The sequence below is a fragment of the Pteropus vampyrus genome, unplaced genomic scaffold (genome assembly GCF_000151845.1).
Source record: "Pteropus vampyrus isolate Shadow unplaced genomic scaffold, Pvam_2.0 Scaffold222, whole genome shotgun sequence".
In the NCBI taxonomy this organism is placed as follows: Eukaryota; Metazoa; Chordata; class Mammalia; order Chiroptera; family Pteropodidae; genus Pteropus; species Pteropus vampyrus.
The window spans coordinates 1,341,169-1,362,953 of record NW_011889003.1 but is presented as its reverse complement, the minus strand read 5'-3'; the positions used below and the strand labels follow the sequence as shown (position 1 = coordinate 1,362,953).

General features: G+C 36.9%; 2 protein-coding genes and 1 long non-coding RNA gene across 9 annotated transcripts in view; 2 read left to right on the top strand and 1 right to left on the bottom strand.

The window, feature by feature from the left end:
* Positions 1–14,457, bottom strand: part of FZD6 (frizzled class receptor 6) — a 30,111-nt gene extending 15,654 nt beyond the window's left edge. The window contains exons 1-3 of one of the 7 annotated variants that reach the window (XM_011373262.2): positions 13,767–13,907; positions 13,453–13,490; positions 12,683–13,014 (exon numbers count right to left, since the gene is read on the bottom strand). In XM_011373262.2, coding sequence (XP_011371564.1) covers positions 12,683–12,859 — 177 coding nt within the window. In that variant the 5' untranslated portion in view covers positions 12,860–13,014; positions 13,453–13,490; positions 13,767–13,907. Of the gene's footprint in view, positions 1–12,682; positions 13,015–13,452; positions 13,908–13,946; positions 14,084–14,318 lie in introns of those variants that run through there. The other 6 variants (XM_011373264.2, XM_011373266.2, XM_011373267.2 and 3 more) reach the window with 6 other exon arrangements.
* On the top strand, positions 12,915–14,469 carry LOC111747424 (translation initiation factor IF-2-like). Its single transcript, XM_023538410.1, has 2 exons — positions 12,915–13,014; positions 13,767–14,469. Exons 1-2 carry the CDS (start codon positions 12,938–12,940, stop codon positions 14,467–14,469), a joined length of 780 nt encoding a protein of 259 aa, XP_023394178.1. The 5' UTR covers positions 12,915–12,937.
* A 2,062-nt stretch (positions 14,470–16,531) lies between these two features.
* On the top strand, positions 16,532–21,785 carry LOC111747425. The gene is made up of 2 exons (XR_002783522.1): positions 16,532–19,165; positions 20,730–21,785. It is a non-coding gene; the product is annotated as an uncharacterized LOC111747425 (long non-coding RNA).

The window sequence follows — 21,785 nt, the reverse complement described above, 5'->3', positions numbered from 1 at the left end:
AAGTTATCATTATAAAAATGGTAACAGAAATAACTGAATTAAATTACCTAAAGAACATGTAGAGTAAGAGATGAAAATTCTGATTCAAGGGGAAATGCACTGAACTTATGTATTAACATCTCCTTCCTCTCCAAACACCACTGAAATGAGACAGAAGGTTTAAAGATTTAAAAAAAAAAAAAATCTATAGCTACACCCCCTCTCCCCTCAAAAAAACAAAAAAACAAAAAAACAGGGAAAAGTCTCATCAGTGAACTATAAACTTTGAGAAATTTCTGAAAGATAGAAGGAACAAGGACTTCTTTTAGGAGTATGACCAACTAAATATCTCCTGCCATAAAAAATTCAGATTCTGGATAAACTGAAACAAATGTATTTAAAATGCACTGCTGAGCACTGTATATATCTAATAAAATAGCATAAAATATATAAAGTAAAAGGCAGCAAAACTACAAGGAGAAATGGACAATTCCATGATCATAATGAAATATATCAATGCATATTTCTTAATAAATGTAAGGCCAAGCAGGCAAAAAAATTAAGTAAATATAAGAGGAGAATACACTAAAATTAACAAGTCTGATTTAAAGGGCACATACAGAACCCACACCCAACAATTAGAGGACACTGAACCAGTGGAAAGTTCACTCTGTCCTGATGGGGCAAAATGACTGAGCAAAGACAGGGCTGCCACAGTTGATACACTATCTTCCCTTATTTGAATGATGCTGAGACCTGACCCTTTGCCACCTACAAGGAACTTGGAGGCAAACTGCAGAATATGGTCTCAATTTTCTCTATCCTTTGGAGGAAAATGCCCAGATTGTGTGAGTAACCTCCTTTGGGGCTGAGGTGGAACAAGGGGAGGCATGGGCAACTGGTAGCATTTACCTCTTTGTTTACTGTCCCAAAGAAACATAGTTCCTAAAATTTTTGAGTATCTGGTAATTAGATCCTATGGGAGAAGGAATTAAAACATACCATGTTTAACATTCTTCTAACTCAGAATCCAGTTTGCAATAGCTATGATAAACTGATGGTCAGCACTTAAGAACTATTATTGTCCAGTTTAAGGGTAGGTAAAATAAAAGTAACACATGTAGTTTTGCTGTAACAAAATTATTTTCTTACAGTGCAAACATGGCAAGTCACATCCTTTGTTTAACTTTTTCAGAGTGCCAATACTTGTTAATTCAACGATGTAAATACTTATGCAGTCTGCAGAGGATAAATCAGATGTTGAAAACCCAAATACCTTCAGAGGCTAGGCAGGTAAATCCAAGAGCATGTAAGATAATAGGGAGTAGCTGGATAACGGCTGCTACTCAATTCCATCAGATGTTATTTGGGAATGTGGTTCACAGAATAGTCAGATATGTCAATATTCATAAGAAAACAGAATCTGGATTTTTATGTGAAATCTTCAAAATTTAAAATTTTGTCCTTATTTTTATTTTTTTCCAAATCACAACATTTATATTTTATTTTGTCATCCCTTGAAATTCCAAAACAAGCTTATGTCAGGGAAAAAATCTGTGGGTAATGACACATTTCATTCAGTCTTCATCATAAGTAACTGGGATTTTTTTTTTAGACAGGGTGATACGGGAAGCTCACAAGATATGCTATCAAACAGAAATTCTGTTGCATTAATATATTTAAAATACTGTGCAAAAAGGGCAAACAAAACATGTCTTTAGGTGAGATACAGTGTGGGTCACTAACTTTCAAATTCTGTTGCAAGCCAACAGATACAAAAAATTTTAGACTTGGAAGGGACCTGAGAGGCCTTCTAAGTCTATTACTTTCAAAGTGTGTGTGTATGTGCTTTCCCAAGGAACATTTCCTTTAAATAAGAGGTTACAAAGAAGACTGATATAGTAAATAAGTAAATAAAAGCACAGCTGCTCTGGCTGAAGATGAAGTCCTCCTTCTTGAGATCTCTCACTGCTCCACTTCTCCACCGGTGACCTCAAAGCACCTCCAGAGGTCATGGTTTAAAACTATTGACCTAATCCAAACCCCCAAATTACAAATGAGAAAAGGCAATCCAATTTCTTATTGAAAGAGTTATTGAAATCCAAAAATCTAGTCTGAATTAGAATTTAAGTGCCCTTATTCCTGATCTAATGCTTTTACCAATACTATAGCTACTAATAATAGATCAGAGCTTGGATTTTTTTTAGTACTTACAATAAGCTAGACACTGTGCTTTCTCATATGTTAGTTCTTTTTGCAACAATCCTGTGAGCAGGTGTTCTGATCGCCACCTTTCAGATGAGGCTCTAAGAGGGGAGGCAACTTTTAATAGGGTCACATGTGTACTAAGTGGCAACCAGGATGTTCATCTGGATTTGTATGACTCCAGAGTATGTCCTCTTTAATCCTGACACTATGCTGCCAACCCAGCTCTCCCTAAAAATTACCCTTCTCCAAAGCATAAGACAGGCACGAATGCCAACAAGGATAGGAAAAAAACCTATACTCAGAAAATTATAAGACACTGTAGAAAGAAATAGAAGAAGGTACAAATAAATGGAAGCATATATCATGCTCATGGACAGGAAGAATTAACATTGTTAAAATGTCCATACTATCAAAAGTGATCAATAGATTCAATGCAATCCCTAACAAAATACCAATGGCATTTTTCACAGAACCAGAATAAATAATCCTAAAATTTATATGGCACCACAAAAAACCCCGAATAGCCAAAGCAAGCTTGAAAAAGAACAAAGTTGCAGGTATCATACTACCTAATAGTAAACTATACTACAAAGCTATAGTAATCACAACAGACATATAGATCAATAGAAGAGAACAGAGAACTCAGAAATAAGCTCATACCTATATGGTCAATTAATCTATGACAAAGGAGGCAAGAATACACAATGGGGTAAAGACAGTTTATTCAATAAATGGTGTTGAGAAAACTGGACAGAAATTTGCAAAAAAAAAAAAATGAAACTAGAGAACCTTCTCATACCATATACAATAATAAACTCAAAATGCACTAAAGACAAATCTAAGACCCCAAACCATAAAACTCCTAGAAGAAAGCATAGGCAGTACACTCCCTGACATTGTTCTTAGTAATTTTTTCCCGATATATCTCCTCGGGCAAGGGAAACAAAAAAATACACAAATGAGACTATATCAAACTAAAAAATTTTTGCACAGCAAAGGAAACCATCAACAAAATGAAAAGACAACATACTGAACAGGAGAAGATATCTGCCAATGATACATCCAATCAGGAGTTAATATCCAGAATTTATAAAGAACTCATAACTTACTACCAAAAAAACAAATAATCCAATTAAAAAACGGGCAGAGGCCCTGAATAGACATTTCTCCAAAGAGGACATACAGATGGCTAATAGACATATGAACAGATGTTCAATGTCACTAACCATCAGAGAAATGCAAATTAAAACTACAATGGGATATCACCTCATACCTATCAGAATGGCTATCATCAATAAATGACAAGTGTTGGTGAGGATGTGAAAAGGGAATCCCTGTACACTGATGGTGAGATTGCAAACTGCTGCAGCCACTATGAAAAAACAGTATGGAGGTTTCTCAAAAAATTTAAAATAGAACTACCTTATGCCCCAGCAATTCTACTTTTGGGTATTTATCCAAAGAAATCCAAAACGTTAACTTAAAAAGATATATGTACCCCTATTTATTGCAGCATTATTTACGATAGCCAAGATATGGAAGCGATCTAATTGCCCATCAATAGATGACTGGATAAAGAAGTTGTGGTACATATATACAATGGAATATTACTTGGCCATAAAAAAGAATGAAATCTTATCATCTACAACAATATGGATGGACTCAGAGGATATTGTGCAAAGTGAAATAAGTCAGACAGAGGAAGAAAAATACTATATGATTTCACTTATATGTGGAATCTAAAGAACGAAATAAATGAACAAACAAAACAAAAACAGACTCATAGATACAGAGAACAAAATGATGGTTGCCAGATGGGAAAGGGTCAGGAGGCTGAGTATAAAAGGTGAAGAGATTAAGAAGTACAAAATAGTCACAGGGATATAAAGTATACCATAGGGAATATAGTCAATGGTACTGTAATGACTATATATGGTGCCAGGTGGGTACTAGACTTATCAGGGGGATCACTTTGTAAATTACATAAATGTCTAACCACTATGCTGTACTCCTGAAACTAAATAATACTGAATGTCAAGTGTAACTGAAAAATTTTAAAAAGGAAAAAAATGTTACTTGAAAACAGCATAAAAAACACAATATCAAATGAGGCTTGGGAATATTCTACATGAAACAAAACTCCTCTGAAAAAAACAGATGTTCACAACAGGACATATAACCGAAAACTATAAAACCTCAAGTTATGTTTATCGCATTCCAGATGATGTATGTACCTACTGAAGTAGGTAATTTTTGAATGAATAATTTTAGAACAAATAGCACTTTAAATAATGGGTAGTCAGCCTATTATTGAATTTAACCCAATCAGTTAAAAACATAAACCAAATAAGTGTATTTCACTAATCTTTTGAAGTAAATACCTTGATAGAAATATTTTATACTCTTCCACAAAATGTCCTAAGTATCACTCTCAAAAACCTAAATTTGAAATAAAAAGTCTATTAACTTGGCTTACTGTGGTATTTCTTATGTCTTTAATTTTACACTCAGAATTCCATCATTTTGTTAAACTAGTATTTAGCATGATAAGTGCTACGTAAACCCATGTTGAACAAAGAGTCAAACTTCCTAGTCTCTTCAGTCTACTGCTTTTACTCCTTCTTAGTGACACCTTCGACTCTCTCAGTAACCCAGTGCCTTCATGGTCTTTGCCGTGAATTTCTCTTTTTCAAAGGCTCAGAAACTCATCTAGTAACTAATGACAACATAAAATACCAGTAATGCTTTTGAGAGTCTATCATTCAATATTAAGTAAAATAGTCCTGTTAATCATAGTTTTAATGCTCAGAAAAATAAAAAGTAGGCTCCTTTAAGGACATGGTAAGTCCCTGGAAGAAATCCTGTGGTAGTTAACTATTAGTACTAGCAAGGATGAGGAAGAAGAGATCAATTTAAGAAGGCAATTTATACCTCCATTCTGAAAAATAGCCAGAGCCAAACTATGATAAATAGACAATGAGAACCAAAATATGTGAGGTATTTTATACAATCCTTTACTGGAAATGATGTCAGCATTGTAACTCTGGCTGTAGCTCCATCATTAACTACCAGTGCCACCTTTTGCAGATGATTTTCTGTCTTTGAGTCTCAGAGCATCCATTAGTAAAATGAGAGCTAAATGATTAGCACAATCACTACACTGACTTCCCAGATAAACATTATTATGGTAGAAAGGGCCAAACGAAAATCATTAAAGGTCTTCCTTCTATCATAACAGAAAATCAAAAGCATTACTGCAGATTAGGGGACTTTCAGAGATTAGTAACACCATCAAAAACATTCAGGGGTAGTAATTCTTAGCACCTGCCCATTTTAATTCTCCTGCACAACTGGATATGTTATTAATAGACTATCTTAAGCAACCTTAATCAAATGGCTAAGGTGCTTTTCCAGATGTGGTCTCTTTACTGTAGCAAATCAGGAGAGCCCTGGCACCTCACATGCAGCTATAATCTGAACATTTTTTTCTCCAAAAGCAATTTACTTTCGCCTAGCAGGAACAGCAGCACATCTTACCAACTTGCCTCAGAGCAGCAGCTCTCAAAGAGTGAATCAACAGCATTAGCGTCCCCTAGGAACTTGTTAGAAATGCAAATTCTGCATACCATCCACTGGAATCCCACTGGTACATGGAGGCAGCCACTCTACCAGTGAAGAGGAATTCTGGGGGTGGTGTCAGTGATCTGTGCTTTAACAAGCCCTTCAGATGATCTAGATGCACACCAAAGTCTAGAAGCACTGCCTTAAAAGAAACTCAGCTCTTCACCTCTGAGCTTCAATTTCATTGTCACAAACTAACCACATCACAATTGGACAGGACATTATACTGGCCCATCATATTTAAGACACAAAGCTGATGAGGCCATAGATATATGCCGATGAGGAGATTAACTCTACATAAATAAAAGGGACCTTCCCCCTTGGTTTTGCTAATACTTCCAGCTACAGACTGGACAAAACTATGGGTCATCTAGAGTAATCAACCCAAGCCATTGCTCGTGAATGGTGTATTACCTGACTCACTCACGACATCAGGTGTACTCAAATAGCATTCATCTTCAAGTGGCCTACGCAGAATTAAAGACATGGGAAAGTAGCATGAGCATATTACTCACACTCTCAGAATGCCTACTTCTCCCATACTACCGCCTCTTCCTTAAAACACACCAGCCAGCACCCTCATGACATGATAATGGAAGGAACCAATAATATGTGGCACTGTAAGATCCTGAAGAGAAAGTCTGGATTAGAATTCTAATAGAGAGTAATCAAAAGAAAAAAAGATATTTTAATGTTTTAAAAATATAAAAAGCTAAGCCCAAGCAGAGTGGTCCTGCAGCAGTATCTTGGCTGTGCTTTGCCTCATTTAGTACTAAAGACATAAAATATGTATAAACATTTGTCACTTTCTGAAGCATGAATCAGAATCCCACTGGTACATGGAGGCAGCCACTTTACCAGTGAACAAGACCAAGTAACTGCAAAGTGTCTGATTCTCACCTCAGGTTTCTGCTTTCTACTCCCGTGACACACAGTAACTCTCGAGAAGTAATAAACGCTTCATTTCTTACTTTAAAATGGCAACAAAAAGAAAGCCATCTTCTACTGATGATAATGAAAATGGAGAGAAAGTGAAAAAAGTGATGGGCCCTAGCTAGACAACAGACTCATTAAAGACCTAAAGGGATCCTTAAATGTCTATACTTCACCAAATAAATACTGTCAAAGTGGTTACAAGGGTTTGAATAAATTCTTTGAGAATATTAATGGGCTACTGCATAATAAAGTGGTAAAAACTCCACTTATTTTCATGAATGTGACCAATCTTAGGCAGTCAACTTCTTTAAAAAACAAAGCAGAGCCTGGAATACAAGAGAAGAATAAACAGCAAAAATGTTCATTATCTCTATAATGGAAAACTTGCTATTTTTGCAATATTTCTTAGCAGAGAGAACTACAAATTTTTAATTGTTTCCCCCAAAGGGCTTTCTTTTGGAAATTAGACAAATATGCACAGTAATTTGTTGGCATTACGAAAAAAAATCTCTCTAGTGATGTGTCAATTAAGTTTTTAATTTAAAACTTGTAACTTGAAAAACTAATTCTAGGGAAGTTACACATTCAATAACATTAGTGAATGAATACATGACAAATATACAAGCTTGAGTAATAAGGCTTCATTATCTACCTGCCAGATTCTCAAGGAAAGAGAATCACAACACAATAGTCTCCCCATGGTCTGAAAGAACCACGTCCCTTTGTGGACAGGCTCTCCTGAGGACACAACTAATAATATCCTAGACTGTGGAATACCAGGGAATGACTCTGTAGGAACCTTGTGCCTATCAGCAGAGCCTCCAAGAGGAAATACTGTCCTCTGTTCACATACAAGTCTAACCCTGATTCTCAGACTCAGAATTAGTTAAGGTACTTTCTCTACTAATTTAACACATCATCACAAAGGAAACTTGTGGTTTCTACATTTAAACCACAATAGTAGCCGCTATACACATAAATGACTTGGAACATTTTAATATTTATTTCATTTTAAATAACTCAATAGCTTACTTTCAGAATAGTTAACAGCTATTTTCAGAAAGCCTTCTCTGAAAAAGAGATTAGCCACACTAAACATTTCCTTGCCTGTGTATGGGGGAGTGGGGAGGTGGTATAAGAATAGAGAATAAGGAGGGAAGGAAGGGGTTCACTAGACTCTACTAAAAGCAGAAAAATGAAAATGTTTAAAAACCACTGCCCAATACAAATAGTTTTTCTTAAAAGTTTGTTTATAGTTTTTCTCCATCTTTTTATTTTTAATTGAATAGTGACATTTCAGTAATACATATTAACAGGTGGTAAGGAAAAGGTTTTGTTTTGGGGGGTTTTTTTTGGCTCACTTCCCTTTAGACTGTTCAAAAGTGGAATGACCACATGCTATTCCAACACAATACATGACTTTGCTTTTGCCTAGACCTCAATGAAGGCAATTCAAACAGAAAAACAAATATTCCTGTTTCCATTTTCCCTAGATCAGTCTCAGCTCTTTTTGGATGAAATCGGTCTCTCAAGGGATATCAACCTAACAATTTGAGAAACAATGCTCTTGATATGAAACAAAAAGGAACACAATGGAAAACCAGCAGCCATTTGTTTTTCCACTTGGGAGAATTAAACTATACAACATCCTTTTCATTATAAAGCCAAGTTACTATTCAGAATTGTAAATTAACTCTTTGTAATACAAATGACTTTAGCTTCAGATAATAAAATAAGGAAAAAACTGAAGTCTCTGATTTCAAGCAATCTCTGAAACAAAAGAACCAGGATATCCCAGTCAGATCTTTTTGTCTGTGATAAACTTGACTTAAAAAAAAAAAATCGTGTCAAGTAAATAACATAGAATTCAGGTAACATTAATAAGAATGCACAAGAATGTTTACTTACACCTGCTATACATGTATGATCCTTAACAACACTATCAAGTACTTTAAACTAGGGTTTAGCAAACTACTGCCTGTTTTTGTAAATAAAGTTTTATTGAAACATATCTACACTCATTTGTTTATGTATTGTTTATGGCTGATATTGCTGCAACTGCAGAGCTGAATAGCTGTGACAGACACTATATGGTTTGCAAAGGCAAAATATTTATTATTTGTCCCTTTACAGAAAGAGTTAGAATTCCCTGTTCTAAATCAGTGGGTCTCAAACTTTAACATCATAAGAAACACCTGAACAGCTTTTTTAAATACAATTTTGTGGGCTCTATCTCTACAATAGGTTGGGATGGGGTTCAAAAACTTGCATCTCTAACAAGCTCACAAGCTGCTGGTCTATGAACTAAACTTTGAGAACCACTGCTCTAAACCATCTCATATAATCACAGATCAGCAATGACCACAAATGCTATAAATTTTAAAACAGGATAGCCATCACAGAAAATGAAAAGTTAAGGCATAAAAGAGGAATGAGATAGATCTCTTGACTAATATGGAATTTCTGGTAGCTAAGAAAGCACAACTGGTTGCCATAAGCATCAGATAATTCTTCAGCCCCTCGCTAACATTAATTCAGAGTGAACAGTGGAAATTCAACAGGGACCAGCAGGAACCAAAGACAGACACTTGAGTTGGAGGTGTAAAGCTCAATCTGTTCTTTAGAGAAGTTGTAAAACACTTTTTTAAAAAAGTAAAAACAGTAATTTAGTGCTTGACTGGACTATAAATTTAAGTATTAAAGTGCAATGTTTGAAAAAAATCTGGCACATACGGTTTATAATACAATAGTCCAATCTCAAGATGATCCCTTCACTCCATATAAATAAATACAGATGGTTAAAAATCTAATTCTTTAAATAAACTCTAACAAATATGTGTTAAGCTAATTTGGGAAAAGAACATAGAGGATGTCAACTATTCTATTAGAACTAAGTTTAGGCAGAAAGTGGACGATATGTAAACCACCTAAAAATATTAGAATGTTTTTTACTTGGATACTGCAGAAGACAGAGGTAGAAGGTAAAGATTTCGGGAAGGGAAATCCTCTTTGCTGATTTATTCAGCCTTTTTCTTTATTCAGCCTTTAATGAACATCTACCATGCTCAGAGGCACTGTGCTGGGCAGTAGGGATAGAAATAAATAAACACTATCTCTACTTTCAACAAGCTCATAATCCAGTGAGAGAGCCATGTAAACAATTGCAATACAGCATAATAAATAAGAACTGTCATATATATTAAGTACTATTACAGTGTAAAGAGTGAGCTGATTAAATAAGCTTGGGAGAAATGTGAAAGAAGGCTTCACTAAGCACAGTTATTGCTTTGGGACCTGAGGAAACTGAGCTGCTGAAGAGGGTAGGCAAAGAGCCCAGAAGGCAGTGGATACAATAGATGTACAGAGGTATGGTAGTGAGAGAGAGAGAGAGTAAAATGGATCTGAGTTCTACAAATATGTTTGTTTGGGTGAAGCAGAGTGTTTGGAAGGGACCAGATGGGAGGCTAGACAGAAAGGCAGAGTGCCACATGAAGAGCCTTGGGTGCTGCACTAGAGTCAAGCCTTTATTTTGCCAGCTTTAGGGAAATCGTGAAGAATTTAACCTCAAGTGGACTATGTGGATTTGTATTTTAACAAATCACTTTGGTACCACAGAAGGAGCAGCTGAAGGCTAAGGATTTTATTTCTGATCTAAAAATTCTGATGAGATTTTGTATTCAAGGCACAGATGAGAGGAAAAGGAGGGAGACATGAGTAAAGGTAAAAAAAAAAAATACAAAATAAAAAAAACAACTCCCAGTTTAATTTTTATTTAAATAAAGTTTTCAAAGAAGCAGCAAAGACTAAATTAACACATCACATTCTGAATCTTAGGAAATATTTTCTTTTTTATCCAATAAAGGCAAAGGTAAAAAAAAAAGTTAAAGATGACATCAGAGTCCATGCTGACAGAGAAGACTGTGTCATCAGTGCTCAGACCTGAGCAAGTCATAACTTCTTTGGGTTTCAGTTTCTTCACCTATATATATGAAGGATTCAGGTGTTCTTAACCTGGGCTGCAAATAGGAGTATATTTCAATATGTTTCCTTTGTAATCCTACTGATTTTATTTAAATTTTAAAACATTCCCTTGTTCAGAGAAGGCATCGATGGCACAAAAGAGGTTAAGAAGCTCTGCATGATATTTAGGGTGACTTATAACTCTCAAATGATAGTATTTCGGATATTTAATATAGGAACTAAATGAGAATGCCACTGGCTAGGGACAAATAATAATGGGGTAATAGGATAAACACAAAACTATGGACCAAAAAAAGTGATATACAGGGGTTTAAAGTCTGACTCAGGTTGATATTTTGCCTTTCCATTTCCCCTTCTTCTTTGAGGACTTAAGTTAATGCTGGTATTAAATGACTGTTTGATGACTTTCTTTTATATGCATAAACCTACTGAAATATGATTTATAGAATAAAACTTAGTAGTAAAGGTATTATATATATATATATCTTTAAATAAAGAACATAAGAATAAAATGTTCTTGATGTCTAGACACAAAATTACTTGGGAAAGAAGCTAGGTAAATAAAAAATAACCTTTTTTTCAGATTTTAAAAGACATGTGTAGAACAAAATTAGTTCTTATCATCTTACCATTATAGGCATTTAATAGCAGGATGCATCTCTTCCCTAGGAACTCTAAATGACCTATATTTATAAGATGGATGTTAGCATTCAAACTTAAAATGTATGTAGCTACTACACAGAAAGGGAAGAAGATTTAAAAAAAAAAAATTTAAGAACTCTATAGGACATGAATTATAAAACATGTACTATCTTCAGAAAAATGTGAATGAATGACATAATTATCCCTTGAAGGTATCTCAACTACATACTTTATCTTAATCAAGTTAGAACATAAAATGGTTCTGATTAATCAATGAAAAGCCTCACTACATCATTTGTTCAGTATTCAGTATGATATCTTACACTGGTGTGAAAAACCACTGAAAGATTACAATAATGTGATTTGTAATACCCTTTTAAAGTACATCAACTTGGTATTTAAAAGCCCTCCTATTTTAGACATCAGTCTACAATGAGGTAGTCTGACAACTATTCAACTAAACAACAATGGAAGACTTCTGAAGCTGCAAAATCAAGTCTAGTCAGTTTTTAAAGTAGTGTCTGTATTAAAATTATAGGGATGCAGCTCTTAGCAACAATCTGAGGGGAAAAAGCCTTAACCATCCTTGGTCAGTAAAACTGCAAGAACATTTGTCTTTTCCTTCAGGTGACTTATCAACCTAACATCTGTATATGAGGGCAGGTCCCTCCCTGTCACTACAGGTAACTCTTCCCACACCTCCCTAGCAATCTCCATATCTCTAAAACAGAGGCAGGTAACTGAGACACCTAAGGCAACATTTAGTGTCACTCTGCTCCTCCCCTGACTTGTGGCTTCTTTTAAAAAGTATCTTACAAAGAGTATTTAAGTGCTTTAAAAAGTCACTTTCACAAAACACTACCTAGAGAGCTCGTAAATCTTTCAATAATTGATTTGCTTCAGTAAACTGTACCAAATGAACACAACTACTTATGAAAATATATGTAGTCCAGGCAATATAGATTTCCTATTCAATGTACTAGGAAAAATTCAGAATTCACATTATTAGAGGAACTACCATAACTGATTCAAGAAAGCAAAATATTTACCAGGTGCAAGATACTTCGAAATCATTCATTACTATACTTCATATAAAATGAACCCTATCTTAAGCAAATCCACTAAGCAGGGCCACAAATGTACACAAAATGTAAGTTCGAAAGGCGATATAATTTTCAAAGAGTTTCTTTATTCCAAATACGACTTGTGCACAACTGAAAGAATCCCTGTCTTTAACAACAAAAATCCGCATTCGTAGTGTATTACAGAACAGAGCATAAACTATTTTTCTATAAAGGTATGAATAACTACTCACCTCCATTTCTACAGCAGCCGTATTCTGGTCATAATGACCCATCAGATTAGGGAAAAATGTCATGTTGTAGGCCATTTTCATACATCTGGGAACAATAATTGGTTCACAGGTGAAAAGACTGTGCCCTCTTATGAGGGGTAGAAAAACATATGTCCACAAAAATATGAACATTTCCATTTTCTTCAAATTCCTGTTTTTACCACATGGCTTGAATTAATCGCTCTTTTCATTCTCCGATTTCCATCCAAAGATAAAATGTTCAAATTCCTCATTTCATTATTTCACCATTTTGAAAGAAGCTCATTTCCTGAAAATGAGTTCCAGGTCAATTACTGTAAAAACAATCAAGAGAGTATATCAGCAACATCTGTCATAAACACAAATGTAGACATCCAAACGCAACGTTAAGATTTTTACTATAGGTAACTAGCATTGGAAAAACGGCGGAAAATTCCATCCTATCCAGACACTCTTCCACCTGTCTTGGCCCAGGCTACATCATTTGCTGAGTGGATGATAGATTTGTGCTGTACCGAACACAGGGTAAAAAGGGGCACTGGATGACAGAGATGGAGAAGTAATGCAGGGGGGTTGAGAATAAGTTAAAAAAGATTAATAGAATCGCAAAATTTAAGAGCCCCTGTTGGATATTTTATTACGCACAAGAAAACTGGGTCCCAGGGAAACTCTAAGACATTTTAAGAGTTCTTAAAATGTTTAAAGACTCTAAAGAGCCCGTTTCTGTGGCAGTCTTCTAGGGAACTACTTACTTTTCTGTTTTTCAAAAGAGAGACTTCCAGATTCCTACCTGGGGAGGAGCGAAACTAGTTTTCATGGGCTTGGAGTAGTGATCCCACCGAAAAGGAAAATACGCAAGTCTGTCCCAGGAAGGCGACGGAGTCTCTGTGAGAGGAAGGCTGAGGGCCCCGCGTCACGAATGACCGCACCCATCACCCCCCAAACACACACACCCGTGTCCAGGCTTCCAGCGCCGGGCGGGGTAACTCGCCGCACACCCCAGACACCTGCCCCAGGCCTAGAGCCGAGCAGCAGCGTCTCCGGCCGCGCGGGAACCCGGCAACACCTTTCAGGAGCTGGCCCCAACTTCGCCGAAACTTCTGCGGCCGTCCCGCCGCCGCCTTCCCGGCACCTGCGGCTCTGCGCGCGCCCCCAGCCCGCCCCGCACCCCTCGAGGCCGGCTGGGCTCGCCCTGGGATCCGCCGGGCAGCGGCCGCCCGCCTATTCGGGGCCCGAGGAGCCTGACCTCGGACGACGTCCGAAGGCAGCTCCCCCTAAGCTCCCCGTCCACCACGCCGCACCCCCGCGACCTGAGACGGCTCCGGGGGTGTCCGGGACTCCGGCCGCCCAGGGAGCCGCGCGGGGAGCGAGAGCTGAGCGATCCCGCGAGACTGCGCCGCCGGGGCCGCGGGCAGGTCTGGGCCCGTGGCGGCGGCGGCGGCGGCGGCGGCGGGCCTGGCGCTCCACCCGAGCTCCGCCCGCGCCGCACCGCGCCGCGCCGGCCGGGCATGGCCCCGGGAGAGTCGGGGCTGGGCGGGGGCGGACGGTGTGCGGAGCGAACGGTGCCGGGCGGCGGAGGGCCGGGCAGCCCCCTCCACCTTGCCGTCTGTTATGGTACCTGCAGGACGCAGCTGTGCCCTATCTCGCTGTCCTGCTTGGAGGCGTTCAGCCTAGAAAGACTTTTTTTTAAAGCTCTTGGTGATCCCCCATTTAAAACTTCCTTTAAAAGAACCCACTTCATTTTGGATTTCAAGAGCCAAGAATTTTAAATGGGCCAATTTGCTCTGTAAAGTCGATTGTCCAAGTGACCTTAGTTGGAAACTGAGTAACTTCCTGTTTAACTATATTTGTTTTTTAAAAAAAGCTTCTGTTGATTCGGGAGTCTAGTCACCAAGTAGAGGTACAGGTGGGAATGGGATTCCAGACCAACAGTTTTATTGATTCAAAATTATAATAAAAAAGTTAAACTTCTTTAGAAGGCCACCTAGTACCAACTATGACCCACATCATCTCATGTGCTGTACCTAGTCATGGCTCCTTCCCTCTTAACTACTGCCTACCACACATCTTTTTACTACAGTTCTGTCTTTCCCAGAATGTCATATAGTTGGAATCATACAGTATGTAACCTTTTCAGGTTGGCTTCATTCACTTAGTAATATTCTGCCATGTCTCCTCTTGGCTTGATAGTTCATTTAAGTGCTGAAAACTATTCCATTGTCTGGATGTACCACAATTTATCCATTTATCTGCTGAAGGACGTCTTGGTTGATTCTAAGTTTTGGCAATTATGAATAAAACTGCTATAAACATCTGTGAGCAGGTTTCGTGAGGACATTTCCAATTTTTGCGGGTTAATACCAAAGAGTGCCATTGCTGGATCATGCGGTAAGAGTATGGTTAGTTTCTGTAAGAAACTGCCAAACTGTTTTCTGCAGTGACTGTATCATTTTGCGTTCCCACCAGCAATGTTTGAGAGTTCCCATTGCTCCACATCCTTGCTAGCATTTGGTGTTGTCAGTGTTCCAGATTTTGATCATTTTAATAGGTGTGCAGTGGTGTCTTGTTTTAATTTGTATTTCCCTGATGTCATATGAGGTGAGCATCTTTTCATGTGCTTAGGTACCATCTGCATATCTTCTTTGATGAGGTGTCTTTTAAGATCTTTGGCCTATTTTTTAATTGTGTTGTTTTTTCTCTTATGGTTGCGTTTTAAGAGTCCTTTGTATATTTTGGATGACAATCTTTTATTAGATATATGTTTTGCAAATATTTTCTCTTAGTCTGTGGCTTATCTTTTAATTTTCTTAACATTATCTTTCTCAGAGCAAAAGTTTTAAATTTTAATGAATTCCAGCTTATCAATGATTCCTTTCATGGATTGTGCCTTAAATATTATAGCCAAAAAGTCATCACCAAATCCAAGGACTTCTAAATTTTCTCCTATTTTACCATCCAGGAGTTTTATAGTTTTGTGTTTACATTCAGCTGTATGATCCATTTTGAGATAATGTTTATGAAGGGTGTAAGATTTCTAACTAGATTCATTTTTTTTGCATATCGATGTCTAGTTGTTCCAGCACTGAAAAGACAATGTTGAAAAGACCATGTTTGCGCCTTTATATTATTGCCTTTGCTCCTTTGTCAAAGATGAGTTGATTTTAGTTATAAGAATCTATTCCTGGGCTCTCTATTCTGTTCTATGAATCTATTTATTTATTTTTTGCCAATAACACACTGTCTTGATTACTGTGGCTTTATAGTGAGTCTTGAAATCAGGTAGTTTCAGACTCTAACTTTGTTCTTCAATATTGTGTTGACTATTTTGGGTCTTTTTCTTCTCTACATAAACTTTAGAATCAATTTGTCAGTATTAACAAAATAACTTGCAGAGATTTTGATTAGGATTACATTGAATCTATACATCAAAATGGGAAGTACTGACATCTTAACAATATTGAATCTTCCTACCTGTGAACATCGAATATCTCTCCATTTATTTAGTTCTTCTTTGATTTCTTTTGACACTATTTTGTGGTTTCCTTATGTAGATCTTCTATATATACATATGTTTTGTTAGATTTATATCTATGTATTTCACTTTTGGGGGTGCTAATGTAAATGGTACTGTGGGGGTGTTTTTGGTGGATTTTTTCCCCTTTTTTTTTTAAATTTTATATTCCATTTGTTCATTACTGGTATATAGGAAAGTAATCGACTTATGTTAATCTTGTATCCTGCAACTTTGCCATAATCACTTATTAGTTCCAGGAGTTTTTTTCAGTTGATTGTTTTATATTTTCTGCATAGACAATCACGTCATCTGTAAACAAAAATAATTTTATTATTTCCTCCCCATTCTATATACCTTTTATTTCCTTTTCTTGTCTTATTGTACTAGCTAGGACTTCCAGTATGATGTTGAAAAGGAGTGGTAGGAATGGACATCTTTCCTGGTCTTTCAGGAAGGTAAACTCACAAAAGTGAGGGGGTCCCCCAAAGACTGGGTTTCCGCGGAGTTTTTAACTCTCAGACTTGTCCACACAGCCCCAGCAATTCATCAGTTGTAATTCAGATTTTCATAACCCCTATTCAGGTTTCTCCTCATGGGTTTCTTCTCCATCAAGTTGTGATTCTCTGTATTTTCCTGTCTCTCCAATTTTAGGATAGCAATTTGCTTTGTGACCTCAACTCTCTGACAGATCTTAGAACTGTTGCTTTTTAGTTCATTCAGTTTTTTACTTATTAGGATATAATGATGGCTTCTAAGCTCTTTATAGCTCTTCTAAGATAGGCCAGAAACTCCAATTCTTCATTTTCTAAAGTAAATATTGTTTTAAGAATTTGATCGACAATTCCAGTTACTACTACCTTAGCAGAACAGTTTCTCCGAGTTAAAATTAAGTTAAAAAATTCCAAGAGCTACATTAACTCAGGAAAGTTATATAATTTGGCATTACCGTTAATAAAACACTGATTATATGAACATCTTGATAACAACATAATTAAGTGATTTTGCCGAAACAAACAAACATAATTTGTAAATTGTGTTAAGTTTTTATTTTATTACTTATCCAAACATCTCCAGCTCATCACCAGGCTTGCGGCCACATAATAATAATTAAATTCGTTCATCTTTGATAGCTGCCCATCTTCACTAAAATATAGCTTTATACATTAAAAGAATTTCATATTAGGATAAAGTTGGGAAACAGAATACATTTTATTTAACAGTTTGTTAGTTTGATTTGTGGCTTTTAACTATGTAGGCATGTAGTACAGTGTCCTCCTTTGTCCTCTTGCTGGGGCCTAGAGCCATATGTGGGTAGACCCGCTTGTGACCTGATAGCCAGGTATTAGGGGCTTGAAGAGCAAAGAGCAGTCGGGGGCCTCCAGCTGGAGGAGGCTGGGCTGAGGAGAGACAGAGAAGAGAACAGAAGGAAAGAGAGGAACTTGGACTGCGTGGGCTCCTTTCTTCCTGAAGTTCTCTCCCAAACTCTGCCTAGCCCTTGAAAGTCCTACCCATGGCTCAGTGCCTCCAAGTAACGTGTGAATTTGATGGCTATTGACTTAATTTAGGGAAGTCTATGAACAAAACATAGAGGATAGCCTTTATTTAAAAACTTTCACTTAAAGAGCATTACCTGTCGTTCCCTGCTCTAAAAGCTAATTGCTGCAGTTGTGTAGCGTAGCAATTAACCTTTTGTGGTTGTATCCATTATGGCTGTCCAGAAATAATATATCCAGTCTTACTAGAAAATAGAAATTTCAGTAGTAATATGACACTGCAGGAAAGAGCCACATATTTTAATGACAGCTTGATATATAAGATTGCCTCTTTGGAGCTCTGGTATTGTCATTTGCAAATGAAGAGATTCATTATGCTAAAGAAAAACAGCTTTAGCTCTACTTATGCTTTGAGTTACATTTTGTGCCTGTGAGCTTACTGTTTGATTTTGTTTTTAGTGGCTTCAGTATCTACCATCTGGTCATCTTTAATATTTAATATCTTATGCTTTTTTCTAGCAAAGCAGCCATATTAAGTCAAATATTAGAAATGTTATTTTCTCTAAAGTTTTAGCAACTAAAAGAAGGCTTCTGCCTCAAATTTAGTGGTTTAGATAATAACTAAATTAATTTCCTTTGATATGCAAAACCAACTTTACCCCTAATTGTGCTTTATGGGTTGCTAATGACTATATATGATTTTTTAAACTGCCTTAAAAACAAATGGTATAAATATGTGTTATAGGGTGATAAGTGAAGGAAAATATGGAATTAAATTTTAGAGGAAGTGGAATTAAAGAAATTCACTATTTTTGTGGTTCAATGGAAAAAATTTTGTAGAGGAGATGGGCTTTTGGGAGCAACATGAATGTAAGATTATTGAGAGATTTGGTTTTCCAGACATGGTAAATAGATTGGGAGACAGTTTAGAGGTGGCAACAGGATAATTTGCTACAATATATTTTGTGCGTTTTCACTTGAAGGCAGAAGCAGATTTACCATAAAGCTAAGGAAGCTTAAGCTTTAGGGACCTTTCCAAAGCTCTATCTAATTTTATTTTTGAAATCTTACATTCTTTTTTTTTAACTATGTCTAACTCTTTTATAAAGAGTCCCTCAAATGGCAGAACCTCACAATCGGAATTCAGTCCTCTTAAAAGGAGGAAAATAGTAACAGAGACCAGGGAAATGGAGTAACTCAGGTGGATTTTGAAGCAGTTAAAAACAATTTAAAAAGTTGAATTGATTTCTTCTAGGAGAGGGGTAATGGTGGCTAGGGAGGCTGCTGACCTATGTTCTTATGAATATTAAACTTGTAGAACTGGTTAACTTTTGTTTGTATAACTTGGACAAAACTTTAAATGTGTGTTTGTTTGTTTGTTTGTTTGTTTGTTTAAGGGGAACTAGAGCACTGAGCTGTACATGTACATGCAAGTTCTTTACTGAAGAGATCTTTGGGGTAAGCCCTGCTAGTCTGTGTCCCTCTGATCTAGAGTCCTTTAGTGCCAAAGGAGAGTAGTTCATGGAAAGAGGAAAGTCTCCCACAGTTCTTGTCCTGGCCGTTAATGATGAGGAATTTTTTTCTATCAGAGAGTTTTCTTCATTATCCTCTCCTGTGGCCTGGATATCCCCGCCGCGCCGCCCCCCCCCCCCCCCCCGCCCGCCGTATATGAAAATAGAATTCACACTCAAGGTGGATTCAGCCTCTAAATAAATCTACTAATGAACAACTAAAACCACAATAAAAACGAGTCAATTTTGGTCTCTTTTTAAATATAATTTTGGATGATCACTTTCATTTTTAACTTCTTGTCTTTTACTTAAAAGACTATACTTTTGTTCAAATCGAATGAATTATAATCTTAAGAATTTTATTTTAAAAAAGAGAGATGATTTAAACAGGAATTTTATTAATAAAATATTTCCATTTTAGTAAAAACTCTGGATGAAACATTGTATTGTAATTTGATGAATAAATTCATTATAGTAAAAATGACAAGAGAATTACATGGGCATTCAACAACTAGAGACAGCTGAGATTATAAAAGCAATTATCTGGGCTTACTATAGTTATAAGACAAATATGAGAGTTACGGAATGTTTTCCTAAAATTTTTTAATTGGCTGAAAACAGAAACACAATTGTCAGGTCTAGGCTTGAGCTGTGTGAGACCAGGATACATTAGGAGAGACAGAGATGGGGAGGAGAGATAAAAAGATGTATTCCCAAGAAGGTATAAGCAACTAACATTAAGTCCCTTGTGGTTGGTTGGAATTAGTAGTGTCTAAGGCAGAGGCTGATGTCCAAAGAGACTCTTACTTATTGAGCAAATATTACCTTCACAAAAGCATTTTGAAAGAAAACAGGAAAATTTCACAATGTAGTGTATGTATAACAGCAAAGGACAAAAACAAAATAAAAACAATGCTAAAAACAACAGCAAGATACCACCACACACTTATTAGAAAGATCAAAATTCAGAATGCTGATAACACCAATGCTGGTGAGGATGCTAGTGGCAATGTCAAATGGTACAGTACCTTTGGAAGACAGTGTGCAGCTTCTTACAAAACCAAACCTACTCTTCTATACAATCCAACAATCATACTCCTAGGTATTAAATGAATTGAAAACTTATGTTTACACAAAAAGCTGCACACTGATGTTTATGTAATGTTATTTGTAATTGCCAAGATATCCTTTACTGGGTGTTATGGACTGAATGTTTGTTTCCCCCATCCCAAATTAATATGCTGAAGCCTTGACCACTAATGTGATAGTATTAGGAAGTGAGGTCTTTGGGAGGTAATTAGGTAAGAGATAAGATCATAAGAGTGGGGCCTTTCATGATGAGATTGGTGCCCTTATAAGAAAAGAAATGAAGAGGAATTTTCCACTCAAATGGCTAACCTTGTAATCAGCTCTTTGTTCTACTTAAAAACTTGCTTGCTGCATAGGTCGAAGGGGAGGGTGACCTCGAGATTAAGTGAAGACTCACCATTCCCTTTGCTTGTTCTGTCTAGATAACAGATGTATTGCCTAAATTCCCGTTTGAGAATCTTATGAGCCAATCGGCCCATGCCAGCTGTAACTGTGTGGATAAACCCTAAGTAAAGTTACCCCCAAGCTCGGGGCCCAGATCTTCAGAGCGCTAGCTCTTCTGGAACCACTGGCGTAATAAGCCTGAGTTCTCCAACTCTCCGAGTGATGCTTGGTTTCTCGCCGGTCTGATTTTTCTGCAACAGAAAGAGACACCAGAGTTTTCTTTTTCCACCATATAAGGATACAGCCAGAAGGCGGCTATCTGCAAGCCAGGAAGAAGGTCCTCACGAAAACCAAATCCACCGGCACCTTGATTTTAGACTTCTCAGCCTCCAGAACTGTGAAAAATAAATGTTTTTTGTTTTTTGTTTTTTTTTTTTAATGTAATCTACCCAGTCTATGGTATTTTGTTATAGCAGCCCAAACTGACCGAGACAGTAGGTGAATGGATAAATAAACTGTTGGACATTCAGACAAAGGAACATTATTCAGTACTACAAAGAAGCTACCAAGCCATGAAAACACATGGAGGAAACTTAAATACATATTACTAACTGAAAGAAGCTAATCTGAAAAGGCTACATACTGTATGATTCTGACTATATGATACTTGGGAAAAGACAACACTATGGAAAAAGTAAAAAAGATCAGTGGTTGAAAGGATTGGGGGGAGGGGAGAAAGGGATGAGTAGGTGTACAAAAGATTTTTAGGACAGTGAAACTATTCTGTGTAATACTATAATAGTGAATAGATGTTATTATATATCTATCAAAACCCATAGAATGTTCAATGCCAAAAGTGAACCCTAATATAAAGTATGGACTCTGGGTGATACTGACATGTCAACGTAGGTTCTTCAATTGTAACAAATATACTGCTCTGGTATGGCATGTTAATAGTGGGAGAGGCTGTGCATCTGTGAGGGCAGGCGTATACGGGAACTCTCTGTACTTCCCACTCGATTTTGCTGCAAACTAAATCTGCTGGAGTATAAAGTCCATTAAAACAAAGAGAAAAAGAAAAAGAAAGAGTTCCA

Coding starts and splice junctions, on each gene's coding strand:
- LOC111747424 (XM_023538410.1), top strand. CDS start 12,938: ATGTTCAAATTCCTCATTTCATTATTTCACCATTTTGAAAGAAGCTCA. Junction 13,015..13,766: donor AATGAGTTCCAGGTCAATTA/CTGTAAAAACAA, acceptor ACCCGGCAACAC/CTTTCAGGAGCTGGCCCCAA.